This window comes from Bacillus rossius, chromosome 5, assembly GCF_032445375.1.
Source record: "Bacillus rossius redtenbacheri isolate Brsri chromosome 5, Brsri_v3, whole genome shotgun sequence".
Classification (NCBI taxonomy): Eukaryota; Metazoa; Arthropoda; class Insecta; order Phasmatodea; family Bacillidae; genus Bacillus; species Bacillus rossius.
The window spans coordinates 34,671,749-34,685,642 of NC_086333.1; the positions used below are offsets into that span (position 1 = coordinate 34,671,749).

At 40.0% G+C, this 13,894-nt stretch overlaps 1 protein-coding gene across 1 annotated transcript in view; it reads left to right on the forward strand.

The window, feature by feature from the left end:
- The window catches only part of LOC134531692 (teneurin-a), a 1,284,829-nt gene that overhangs the window by 1,221,455 nt on the left and 49,480 nt on the right, over positions 1-13,894 (forward strand). The window contains exons 21-25 of the mRNA XM_063367503.1: positions 827-1,020; positions 5,615-5,863; positions 9,012-9,204; positions 10,880-11,041; positions 12,205-12,430. Of these exons, the coding sequence (XP_063223573.1) occupies positions 827-1,020; positions 5,615-5,863; positions 9,012-9,204; positions 10,880-11,041; positions 12,205-12,430 (1,024 nt within the window). The remainder of the gene's footprint in view (positions 1-826; positions 1,021-5,614; positions 5,864-9,011; positions 9,205-10,879; positions 11,042-12,204; positions 12,431-13,894) is intronic.

Genomic DNA, 13,894 nt, shown 5'->3' on the forward strand with positions numbered 1-13,894 from the left:
ATGAAATTATCACTTTTTCATTCTCTTAGGGATGGAATTTCATATTAATATGTGGTCTATGTTTTAATCCAGGTTATGAGCTCGCTGTAGGTCAAATTTCATCCAGATCCGTTCAGCTATTCTGGCGTGATTGAGTAACAAACATCCATCCAAACTTTCACATTTATAATATTAGTGGGATGTTAAAAGTACAATATCTTGGGGAATAGTAACAGGATAGTTATGAAGGGGGAAAAAAACACCCAGAAAACTTCAGAAGTTATTATTGTTGGATTATAAAATTTACTTTATTTCCTCCAATATTTTTCTTCAGATCCTTTTTTTCAATATTGAATTCTTGGAAAATTAAGGATTTAATGGTATTTGAGGATTTGATTGGCCCATCCCTAGTTTAGATGTTTTACTGGTAAACAAAATATTACTTAAATTTTTTAATGTCTAAAAAAAAATAATGAATATACCTACTCTGCACTTCGTGACTTCTCCTAGACACAGAACAATGCTCTTAGGCACATATTTAAAGAACCTGGACAAAACCAACATTTTTCAAAAATCCATGAGCTTATGTATTCTGAGGTGTTTAATTTCATTATTAGACAAAAGTGCCTTAATTTTGGGTGACATAGGTACATAAGGGAAAAAAATAGGGTGAACAAAATTCATTGTATAATGTAAAAGCAAAAAAGAAAAGAATAGTCGTATAATAAGTTATTAGTGACTGTCAGTTTCACCGTAGTTAGGTCTGTTATTTTCCAGAACCACCTTGTAAAAAGCACTCTCTTTGTCCATACAAATATGGAGTTTACAACCAATACTTTTGTTTCAGAGTTTCAACGAAGGGGAAGAAGGTTCTTCTGCGACATCCACAGTCCTGGGCTCAGTTCTTGCCCTGGCATTCAGCCCCACCGGCGACTTGTTCATTGCTGAAAGTGACTCTCGCAAAGTGAATGTCATCCGCATAGTGGACTCGGCTGGCAGGATCTCTGATTTTGCAGGCAGGCAACTGGAAAAGACCTTAAAGTAAGTCTGCATGTGTAGTAATAGTTGTGTCTTGAAAATGTTTCTCTCGTCTCAACATAGTATAATTTGTGCTGAAAATATTGTTCACTGGCCATTCAGTTATGAATTTTGTCTTCTGACTTAGGACAGTGGCAAAGTAAAATCTTTTGGTGATAAATTTACTTGATTTCATTGAGTATTTAATGGTATAATTTTAAATAAATATTTTTTCATACTTTGAGTGAAAGAATAAAGTTTAAATTTAAGTTCAAGTGCCTTATCATTTTTAAATGTTTCCACCTTTATATAACCTATTGGACCTTTTTTTATTGCCATTTTATGGACATGTTGAAAAACTGCACATAAACTATGTATTAGATTACCGAAACCAATAGTGAAAAAAAACTGGTAAAGGTTAACTCACTATTAATATTCTGATATTTCAGGCATTCTCAATGCTACACCACGAATAAGGTTTTAAATACTGTCGCCCTCCTGGCTCCTCAGCTGAGTGTGAAGCGGCAGTCAGGCAGCCTTCCTTTTGCACTGTCCCGTCACAGGACAGCTGGGTGCGGGCTCAGAAGGTCAGGTTCCTACGACCGAGGGCCGGGGTTCTGGTGAGCGGCCTAGTCGAGGCACGTGCCAGGCAGAAGGTCTCGGCCCAGGCCACAGCTCGTGTGCAGTCTGGGCACTGCTCTACTTGAACAGGGGCCTCGAGAGCTGCGGGCGCCACTGGTCCCATTCACTGTGTCTGCAAGGCCACTCGGTTCTTGGTTTTCGCGTGGGCAGGGCTCCCTTCTTTGGCCCACCAGGTTAGGAGAGCTTACCGCCTCTTTACTCCCCTGAGGTTGTGATAGGGCATAATGGCATAGATGGGGTAGGAGCAGGGAAGAGGTGTAAGAAGTAGCTGTGACTGCCGAGGTCCAGCCGACCAGGCATGCAGTTTGATGTGCCGTGGTAGTGTTCCTGAACCACACCACCCTGTCCTCAGGTGTGACTCTTTTCCCTGTGGACCAATGTCGCCGAGTATGTCCGGTCCTGCCCCAGCATTCGGGGTGTGGCAACTGTGATGGTGGATCCACAGTAGCCTGTTTTTCCGAGCATACCAATGTAACTGCTGTGTCAGTGAAGAAGGAGGCAAGGTGCAATAGTCGTATCCAGGAAACCAGGCAGTTTTACGTGTCCTTTTCCGTGAGTCGGCGGGGCGCTGGCAAAGGGCCTTTGTGGGTGATGGACAAATGAAAGATAGATTTAAAGATCATGGCAGATGTTTATTACAATATATAACACACCTGCATCCCTCTGGTTAGTCTTGGAGGTTTGCCCGAAATTACCTGAAACTGGCCCTAATTATGACCAACGACATTGATGGCGGTGGGGTCTGGAGGCAGGATCCGGGGTGGCATGTGTCTGGTGGCGGCGGGGGTGAGGTGGTGCGGGTGTGGGCAGTAAAAGCACAAGATATGTGGGGTTGGCTGCCCTGGGAACATTTTTTAAATTTATTATTTTTATTTTTTCAACCACCCCTCCCATCCCCAAAACTTCACAGAGTAGACCGTCCCACATAGCCGAAGTGTGTATGGGCCCTATAAAAATGGGAGTGATTTTACTGAGGGAAATGGTGCATGCCGGTTAAACCTATACACTTAAATTGATAAAAATGTAAATGCCGAAGCCATCTTCCCTCTTCAGGCAGATTGCATGAAGAGGGAAGTGACCTGGCGGCATGCATCTAGTGCGAGTGCTAGACCACAGATGCCTGACGATTTGCACTCCCCTGACACATCGGGGATAGTAAAGTAGAGAGGCAGCAGTAAACCAGCGACACACTGGAAGAAATTACTAGATTACTAGATACAGCTATGTTCGCACCTGAAAGTCTGAGCATGTCAGGTGCATGCAATGTGATAAGTTGTCCCCAGCGGTCCAGGGGTGACTAGATGACCTGGCACAACCTGAAGTTACACAGAACACTCTGGAACACTGTCTGAGTGCAGCCTTTCATATCGTCCTGGCCTGCAGCCAAGGAGAGATGAAGGGCTTCAGCTGTGGTTGGCTCGGCTCACCACTCTTTCCAAGGCTCTGGAGGGGTGGCTAGCAGCCGGTTTCGCGGCAGGTTTCTGGCCTCCAGGTGCTGGCAAGGTTCCGTGTGCGCGTGGAGGTGCCATTTAAATATTGGAGCAGGGACGCGATAATACATAATAGCATCTTGTATAAATAAAAATGTTGTCCTGTATGTTGACAAGGTACTCAAAGATTCTTAGCTACAAGATATATAATTTTAATGATGCTTTGTTTTTGCTGAACTGATACAATTGATTGATGCTATAGTAGAAATAAACTTATACTTGAGATATCAAAATATTTTCTTCTCAATGATGGTTTGCTGTGTTTAAAATATATGACTAACTGCATTCCAAATGTAAAAAGTTGCATAGTCTCTTTTGTGCAGTGTGTGTAAAATAAACCATATATGAAGGAAAATAGTGCAGATATCAAGTAGCGAACTAAAAGATTTTTTGTATAATAGTGGTATGTGATTTAAAAGCTTATTGCACATGCAAAACTACATAAAATTTTAAGAAAAATACTGTAGAGTGTGTAACGTTTCGTTATATACAAAATAAACAGTTCAACGCAGATTGTAATTTTTGTTGTTTTTTTTTTTATTCTTTCAAATAGAATATACCGACGAAGTCAAACACTTCAAAAAGAGGCTGCTCATTCATTCCACATACATATGCCCGTCGAACACTGCCCTCAGTTCGCTTGATGAGATTTAATAATAAAATAATAACGTCGATTAAGTCCTTCAGTAATGTTTTACTGCAAGTACACGAAGATGGTGCGACCTGGAACAGGGCCGCACCCAGCGAAAACGAATCTCGCCCCGAGCCAAAACGCCTACGAAGGTGGCCGTAATTTCTAATTATACCCGAAAACGAAATATATAAAAAATTAGGTTGATTTAATAATAGGCCTGGCTCCGACCACCAACGTGAAATTATCTCTTCGTAAATTACATGATAATTTAGCGAGAAGCCATCGAACGCGACCTACTCGTCCAGCGTTCGACAGACGACTGGTGATCTCATGAACTCGTCTCCTCCACGCAGGGAGTAGACGTCACATGACCTCACCGACCAATCACACGCACGCTTCATTCACTCTTACAGATACAAGCCAATCACAGAACAAGTTACAATACATGAAAAAACCTTTTACACACAGAACTCTGGGCTTCCCCTGATCTATCTCTTTTCAATTTTACATCGAAATCGGGGACTTCCATTCTCGTTCTCTCTCCCACACCGTGAGACAGCAGTTATCACTCGGTTCCCATGCAGGGGGGAAATTACCGTCTTTATCTCGGTTGGCGGGGAAGCACTGTTCCTTTCTCACTTACACTTACAGGCCTCTCATGCCTCTCTTTCTAACCATCACACAAGCCCAGACACAGTCCCGTGATTTATAATTATATTACAACACGTTAATAAAATTTAAGAACAATAATTATAATACGAATTACTTTACAAAATAAACTTATTGAGAAAATCCTGAAAAAGTAGGCCTAAACAGGTAAAAATCTAGTACAACGGCTCATTTGTGAATAATTACATAAAAAATAGTACTGATTGAAAATGTCTAGTAAAATAATAAATACCTTCTTAAAAACATAGCAAGTGAAAATAACATATATTAGTATCCCTAACATCTGATTATACTGTTTCATAACTTATACAACACTCAAAAAACATTGACTTATTTATATTTACTTATACAAAAAAGAAGTTTAAAAGAAAATTATTTAATTCGGAGGGCAGGGTTCTGCAATGTTACAAGTGCAATGAACTCCACTTTTGACCCAAGTCCATCCAAAGCTACTCGTTTGACTTTGCTCGGGTTTTTGAGTCTCCTTCCATCTCTAATAAATACATTGATAATGTTACATTTATAAATGAAAACAATTTTTGTAAAATTAACTATCTATAAATATTTTTCAAAGCTAGGCAATGTTTCTTCAAGTGTTAAAGTTGTACCACAAACATGCTTAATTCACATTATTATAATATTACAATTTTCCTGCTTACATATAAAGTATATTTATAGTTCAAGTCTTATTTTAGTATTTTTTCTAGTATAAATGAAAACTGATAGTGATGGATAAATCATGTGGAAGTCCACCGAGGAAGTAGTAACAGACAATGAAAGTGTTGGAAATGGAGATGGAGCATTCATGTAATTAATAGGTGGAAGAAACGGGAGAGCCGCGAGAAAACCCGCCATTTCATAGCCACGTCTGTTGCGTTACCCACGTACAATAAATCCAGGTCTGAACCTGCTGGGAATCAACATGTACTTACAGCTGTTTTCAAGAGTTTAGCTCCTAGGTGAAAGCAGTGCATGCTTTTGCATTCTTGTCGGGAAGTGACTAATTAGTTTTATCGGAGCGTTACGTCTCCTTGGCGGTGAGTTCATTAGAGAAGGTGACGCACACCTACACGGGACAGGGATACTGGGAAAGAAGTGGGTCGTGTCCTGTGGTGAGTTGCATGGGAAATCAGGGTGGGCGGCCCAGTGTCTCCGAGAAAGGCACTAACGCCGGAGGGGGCAGGGTGCAGAGCTGCAGCTGCGGCAACGCGTCGCTGGCGGCGGCGGCGTGCCACTGCGCGCCGGCCGGGGAGGAGGGCGGCGGCGACCGCGGCTCCAAGGAGACCATGCTGTCGTCCAACGCGCAGTTCTCGTCTATCTCGGCGCTGGCCGTGTCCCCGGACGGCGTGCTGCACGTGGCGGACCAGGGCAGCCTCCACATCCTGGCGCTGCAGCACTACCTGCCCGCGCACGACGAGAACGGCGAGTACAGGTCCGTGCCACTTCCGGTAACATCTTGGTGTTTCACGTTGCTGGCTTGTAAACCTCGTGTCTGCCCATCAGGGTGAGATTTAACGTGACAGTGGCATTTTTATTTTCCCCACAATGTGAAAACTATGAGAAGGATACAAAAAGTACACTTTAAACATGGATGCCAACAAATGCATTCAAGCATGAATCAACTACAAGTCACTTCAGTTACCACAGTCTAAAAATGTCACTTTATTAGAATTTTTTTTGTCTTAAAAAATTTTTTTTAATAAATAAATTTCTATTTTTTTTTTATAAATGACGTTTGGATAACAGTTTATTGTGACGTTTCGTAAAATATCAGTTTTAAGTATGCCTGTGCCGTTCCTCTGTATTTATTTTTGAATAAATTAATTGTTACTTGTATTATAAGGTTGAATAAAATCGAACAAATAAATTATGGTGTCAAAAATATTTCTAAAAGAGAATTTACATATAAAAAATATTCTTATTTTGTGTTCAATTTCAATTTTTGTTGACCTCATAAAACTAGTAAATAAATATTATGAAATAAAAATATTATTTTTTGTCAACTTACGATAAATTGACACAAAAACTGTGACCCAAATGTGAGACAGAATTAACATAGCATACCGATTAACTATTGTCGTAGTACACACTAATGAAAGAGTGTGGGATATTAAATATCAGCATAAGACATTGCACGTGCTGAATGTAATCGGCAAGCCATTTATAGTGATATTCGACTACATGTGCGCACTCTATACAGGCATCAAACTAATAAAACATGATGCCAGCCAGCGCTGGCTACATTTTCATACACACTACACAGTGGCGATGGAACAGTTAACAGAAAACATGTTTGAAAGAAAATTTTCACATCGGGCAACTTCGTATACCTGTTAATTAAATAAGTAAACCGTAATTTCCTAAAAAAACAATGGATTTCAACGTTTGAAAAAAAGGGTTTTACGGGAAACCAAGTTTTTTGGCAACTTCAACACAACAAATAATAACGTACATTGAACGTCTTATGATGAAAACGGCGGGACGAAAATATTTGATCATATTTGATCGGAAATTGTATTGTGCGAGAACGTCATAAATGAGTTTTACGTACATAAAACCAGTTTTTACATCGTATACAAGACATGAATAGCAGGAAGAAGTCATTTCCACAATGTAATTTGAGGGAAAGTATTGCGTTACATTTAATGATACGTTAATGGGACCTAAGGAATATTCACTTAATCGCGGGAAAACTTAATTACAGAGAACGCAAACACTGGTTTTAACTGTATACCAGAAACAATAAGTGGTTTTTTCCTTACACAATTTATCGTTCGCCTTCTACAAAATAAAATCTTCTAAAAAATCAACATTTTTAGCATAATGTCCATTTTTTTACTATCAGGGACTGATTATGTTATTCTAGTGCCCCAAATGCACGTGACACTTACCCCCTCCCCCTCCCTAAGGCCAAAATATGCACTGGATAATACAACTTCTGAAGCAATAAACAGGTATTATACCTATCCCTCACTTAGCACGACTAATTTGTTCCTAAAAATGCTTATGTTATTCGAAATTGCATATTCTGAAGCATTAATTTCCATAAATAGCAAAGCTAATTTAATTAATGTGTTCCAAAATAATGTAGGAAAATATACTTTACATAATATAAATGTGTTTAATAACACTCAACTATAAATATGTCACACCATTTATCTTTATATGCCTCCCATCGAACTTTGTATGACAAATACGACACCGCGGAACGGGAGATATACATACGTACGTGGTTTTGTACTTTATCGTCAGTCGGCTGGCTGACTTTCCCGCCCGGGCGTGACTTTCAACTCAGTCGCGTAGCTTTCCAAACCATCCATTAGTGACAGTGAAACCGATATTACTGTCCGGATAATTACATTATAATTTTTCAAATATTTAAGTGCTTATTCACATATCACCACCTGGTTCACACAAATCCTGTCAGGCCATTGATTATTTTTTTTCATTGCAACATTCATTTAACAAACTTTTCCACGTGAATTTCTGATCCGGTATCTAATGTCAAACATATTCCTGCTAGTACAACCAACAGCATCAGACTTATATAACCTTTTGGTAAGAGTCCTTATTTCATACGATTTTACGTACAGGTGACTTGCTTAAAACTAAAGTGCGACCAACATAAGCGTGGTCTTCATGACAATCTGCGTGCCGTAATACTTCTAGTTTCATCTCAAATACTTGAACACGATGCATTATGAGTGATCAAGCACGTACAGTTACCAGCAGCTGAATGTGCAGACGTTGCTTTTGTTTGAGTGAATTCCCTGCCACTGGCTAGACTGAGTTTATGGCCCGGTTTGTGGCCAGGTAACAACGGTACGGCACGGCGGCATACATGCGGACATAAAAACAGTTGGTCCTTTACACTCCATAGCCGCAATTTAACTTGCCATAGCTGATGTTTGTACAACAGCCGATAGCGTAGTCAGACCTGCACGCGTATCTCTTCCCCCCTTGTTTGGCTAACTGTATCCCACGGCACATCTGTTGTTTACAGAAGTTGAAACAGACTTTGTGGCGTCGTGCTCGACTTTTTTTTTCCTGCCGAGATTTCGTGCTAACTGAAATTTACAGACGTGCTATTCAAGACTGGGACAGTGAAATTCACATTGCGCTAAATGAATCTGTGCAATCTGAAGACATGCTAGGTGAGGGATAGGTGTACTACGTACGTCCATACTACCTCCCCCATCCCTTTCTCGTGCGTAAGTCAATCCTGGATCAACTGCTGTGTAAGTAAACAGAGAACAACTTTTTTTTTATTTGATCATAGTAGATAATTTTTTCTGTGCTGGTTATTACCTTGCATTGTTGATACTAGCAATAAGTTTTAGTGCTTGTTAATAACTTGATTTTAATGACATTTTTAAAAGATAACTACAAGTGTTTGTGTAATAATATTTTAAAATGTGCAAAATAACCGGGAACAACAGCATAACTTTGAGCTTAAAATAACACCTTTTGGTGCTAAGAATAAAATAAAATTGCTAATTGTGTCCCTACTCATTATTCATAAATTATGAACACTACTGTAATTTTATAGTAATAGAGCCATTTATATATTTTGTTTATAGAATACCATACCCTCCAACCAGAGAAATTTATATTTTCAATCGCTATGGTCAACACATTGCAACCAAAGATCTTACATCAGGAAAAACACGCTACTCATTTCTCTACAGCAAGAATACCAGCTTTGGTAAGCTGTCCACGGTTACGGACAGCTCTGGAAATAAGATATTGTTTCTCAGGGACTACAGTAATGTGGTAAGTGTGTTTACATGAATAATTTATGTGCATTGTTTAACTAATATTTTATGTTACATAAATAGGTAGCCCTAATTTATTATTAGATGTTTGATTGTGACTTCATATTATATATTTTATTACACAGCTTGGTTAAGTATCGGAGAAGGCGAAAGCCTTAACTTCCCCACAAACCAAGGCAAATAGATAGATAAATAAATAAATGTCAGGATTTATTAAAAATAGATTTTTGAAATAGTAATATGACAATGATTATAAATTTATAAGGATGGAGGAATGAAACTTTTGGTAACATTTTTAGATATAGCATTTGTCTTGGGCTAATTACTAATGCTTATTGTCTTGTGCAGTTATAGCATAACTTATTCATCTATTAATATTAAATAAATCACTGTGATCAGTTATTAAAAGTTAAAAATTTAACTTTATTAATGTTTATTTAATTTTTTATGCTATTGATTTATATTGCGATATTTTTAATTGAAATTTTTCATGTTTTTGCTATATTACAACTCTTTTGGTACTGGTCATCCTCAAGAGTAGCACCATATATCTGTCTACAGTAGAGTATAAGTTAAGTCTTTGTTCCATGTCTCAGCTTATTGGTGGGTAAGAAATATGGCACTGGTGTTTACCCTCCATCCTCTTTTTGTCTGCTTTCTGTGCTGCTTTATTACTGTGTAGAAGGAAGTGAGGCCAGCCCATTTTTCTCGGCCTTTCCTCTGCTGATTTTACAACCCCTCCTATTAGCAAAAGACAGTCTTGTATTCCTTCGGGGCTGTTGTATTTTTTTAAACTAATCCTCTTCCAGAAGAATAGAAAAGAAGTCTGCAAGCTACCCTTTCATGTCACAGAGCTGAAGAAAGTAAAAAGCCAGGCTTTGAAGTTCGGCTTTCAAAACACCAACCATGACTGTAGTTTTGTCATGGAATGTTGCATTTGAAAGCTGAGGAATCTCATGTACAAAACAATTATGTTGTGTCACAGTTGCATCTTACAAACCTATCACAATATACAGATTGTGCCAGTTCACGAACATTTTCAAAAGGGTTTGTAGGGAGGGAGGGAGGGACAACTGCCAACACCACTACATGACCACAGGCACTCACAGTACTCACTCACACAAACTCGCTGCTTTATTTTTATATTTCCCCTTCACCCAAATGCCAGCCCAGCAAGTCACGTCACTTGCCCACGCCGCCGGCTGGGCGACTAGGGATGTGTATTCTAGAAATACATCAATGGTTTTTTTCGATTCGATACATCGAAACGTGACATCAGTGTTTTCCAATTTATCAAATAAACACATCTATGTTTTTGATACATCGAATAAAACATCGACATAAATAAAATATATATAAATATATTGTAAATATTTGCAAAATAGAAAAATTATACATTTATTTGAATTACATTTTAAATTAGTCTTTTTTTTATAAAGGAAGTTTTTAGATGTTTTTGATTTCTAAATTAAAATTCTTTCTAAATTAAAATGGCTTTGTTTAGTTCATTTGGCAAGTTTACACCAGGACAAGATACGTGGACATGTGCTCTCTACCCATTGCAATGTCACAGGTCTTGGTGCCTTCTAGCAATTTTAGTAACACTAAAGGTGCAATTATGTTTATGGAGTAGTCAATGAAATGCAAATGAACCTTAATATTTTTACTTGTAGGTGAGTACTATTGAAAACACTCAAGACCACAAATCAGATCTGAAAATATCTGGTGTTGGCTCTTTGGTGAAGTTCTCTGAGAAGGGGAAAACTGAAATAGAACTGGACTACGACAGCAGCTCAGGACTTCTGACCAGTCGGTCCGACTCTCGGGGCGGTGGGGTGAGTACGGCTGTAAAATGTGTTGCTTGCTGTCGCGTAATGGATTATCAGATTATCACATCTTTTGAAAACGGCTGATATACGTGATGGTATTTAAGGGTTCAAGGATTTGACCAGCCCTCTCTTTTTTTCCACCTATCACTTTCCTTCGAAATAACTTCTTGTGTTACTTAAACCTGAAAATACATGTCACAAGTAATCGCATAATACTTTACAGTGCTTGAGATGTCTAGTGTACCGGGAAAGTTTGGCTGATGAAGATTTGTAAGAATTACTGCATACTTTTATTTTTAATAAAGTTTAACATATGCATATTTAAACTTAATTTAACCCTCTTGAAAGGCACAACTATATTAGCTTTAGCTAGTAAGGTTAATAAAAGTAATGTCTTCTTGTGTTTGTAGAGTGAAATCAAATACAGTTCTTTTACATTAAACTTCATTATATCAGTTGAAAGAGAGAAAATATATCACTGACAAGCATGCTTGTGCCACTACATAGAAATATGACTTTGTTACTTTTTTAAATGTAAATAGGTTAAATAAAAATATAATTATTACATTTCAAGCCCATCACACTTTTTATTTTTTCTTAATGCCACTTCCATTTGATGCATTCAAATATTTACCCTAGTGAGTAGTGATGTATTTTTGCATGCTGTTATTAGAACAGTTCTAAAGTTCAAGTCAGTTTCAGCCAAAGATAAACTATTTGGTGTGTGCCACAACTCATTCAGGTTAGCCTGGCTGACTTGCTTCAGTCTCAGATTATGCTCTGAAAGTTCACACTTACAACATGAGGTAAAAATTTATTTGTATGCACACATTCTACGTATGTATTAGGTAATGCTCCACATACTGTTTTACTGGTTATCTATTCTTTATCTGCTGTGTAGCAAGATACCATTTGTTCACAACCTATATAACGTCCATTTCAGAACCATCAAAAAGTATGGTGAGTTTAGTATGCTATAATAGTACATTCATGCATGTGATGAGAAGTCAGGAAAAACTCAGATTTGTACTCCTCAGTAATGACAGTAGGTTAAACTGAACTATAACTGAATGTGATATATCTAGTGGACATCCAAAGTGAGTAATCATTTACAGCGAGATACGTTGTGAGTTGTGACTAACGCGGACGGCACGTGTGTGTGTTTGCAGGGCGGGGAGACGTTCATGTACCACTACGGGGACAGCGGGCGTCTGACGGGCGTGGTGCTGCCGACGGGAGAGACCATGGGCCTGGGCTCGGGGCTCACGCCCGAGGACGGCCTGGCGGTGCGGGTGTCGGCGCCGGTGCAAGCGCTCGCCGACCCCCGGCTCAGGCAGCACGAGCTCCTGCTGGAGATGGAGGGCCACGGCGCCAGGAGGCTGCTGGTCCGCGAGGGTGAGGCGACGTCCCCCCTCGCGCCCGTCATTCGCGTATCACTTGTGGCAACCCACGCCACCAACTGCAGTTCTTCAACAGTGTACCGTATTTACTCGCATAAAGGCCCCCTTTTTTTTTTTCCAAATTTTCGACTCCAAAAAAGGGGAGGGGCCCTATACGTGAATTTGGAGGAAAAAATAGATTTTTCTTTTTTTCAGATATGAAAAACTAACATTTAATAAAAGCAAAATGAAATACCGCCACAAATTATTTAAACGCCAATTAAATTTTGATTAAATGAAACCGGAACGACTGTCAAGTCGTGCGTCTTTGTTCAAATGAGGGAGGGTGGGGGAGGCAGCGACGCGGCAGGAGGGAGAGAGAGGCAGCCAGCTCAGCTAGTCCGGTGGGTGGGGAGGCAGCGCTGCGTCGGGGTGGAGAGGCAGAGGCGTGGCTTAACCTCCCTCCTGCCAGCTAGCCAGCCAACCAGACAAAGGAGTGTAGGTACAGTTTTTTTTTTTTTTTTTCCTAACCTAAGTTAAAACTAAGTGTGTAAGGGAGGGGTCTAGGTAGGGAAGACTCTAAGTGCATCTCAGGGCAAGCCCTATACGCTCTAAACATGCGGGTTTTTAACCATGCAGAAAAGGTCACGTGCATCATGTGCTAGGAGGGGATTGGCCAGCCATGGCAGACGTTTTCGCCATGACTAACTCCCCTCACTCTTAATTCTAGACTAAAACTAGATAAGTTGGGCCCAGGTAAAACCTCCATAGACAGAGGGAAAACCCTGGGCACATACATGCGGGATGCAAAGGTCATGCAAAATTACAAGCAGGTGGATTACAGGAATAGAAGGATGGTCCTGGAAGAAGAGTGGGGCGTGGTAGAAGTTCTACTATGCAAGGGTTGGGGCACTTGGACTTTTAGTCCGCATTGGTTTGGTCAGGTCTGGTCTTTTAGGGGCGGCTTATGCCGTTTCCCGTCGTGCTGCCAGTTAGCACTCATTGTGGCTTTGTAATATGATCGTGTAAGTGGGGCGGTCGCGAACTGTGGCGTCGGACTAGACTCCAGAGTGGTGACAGAGCTTCAGGTCGACCTGTCGCCAGTAAAAGGCTGTCGGTCAGTTAGAGAAATTGCCACCATATGTCATTGAAAAGTCCTAGCTGCAGTACTACGCTGTGTGAGCTGCGGTCGCGAGCAGGGCATCGAGCCAGACTCCAGAATGGTGACATAGCTTCAGGTCGACCTGTTGCCAGCAAAAGGCAGTCGGTCAGTTAGAGAAATTGCCACCTTCTTTCATTGAAAGACTCTAGCCTAGCATCTACGCTGTTAATCTTCGAAGGATAATTTATTTATTCCATTAGGGCCCCGCTGGGCCAAAGCACGACTATTTGATTCGCCTGATAGTTTGTGTTGTGCAGTGTGTAGTGGGATGATGTGTGCTTATATATAATTGGGGCCTAATATTAACTTAACTTAATA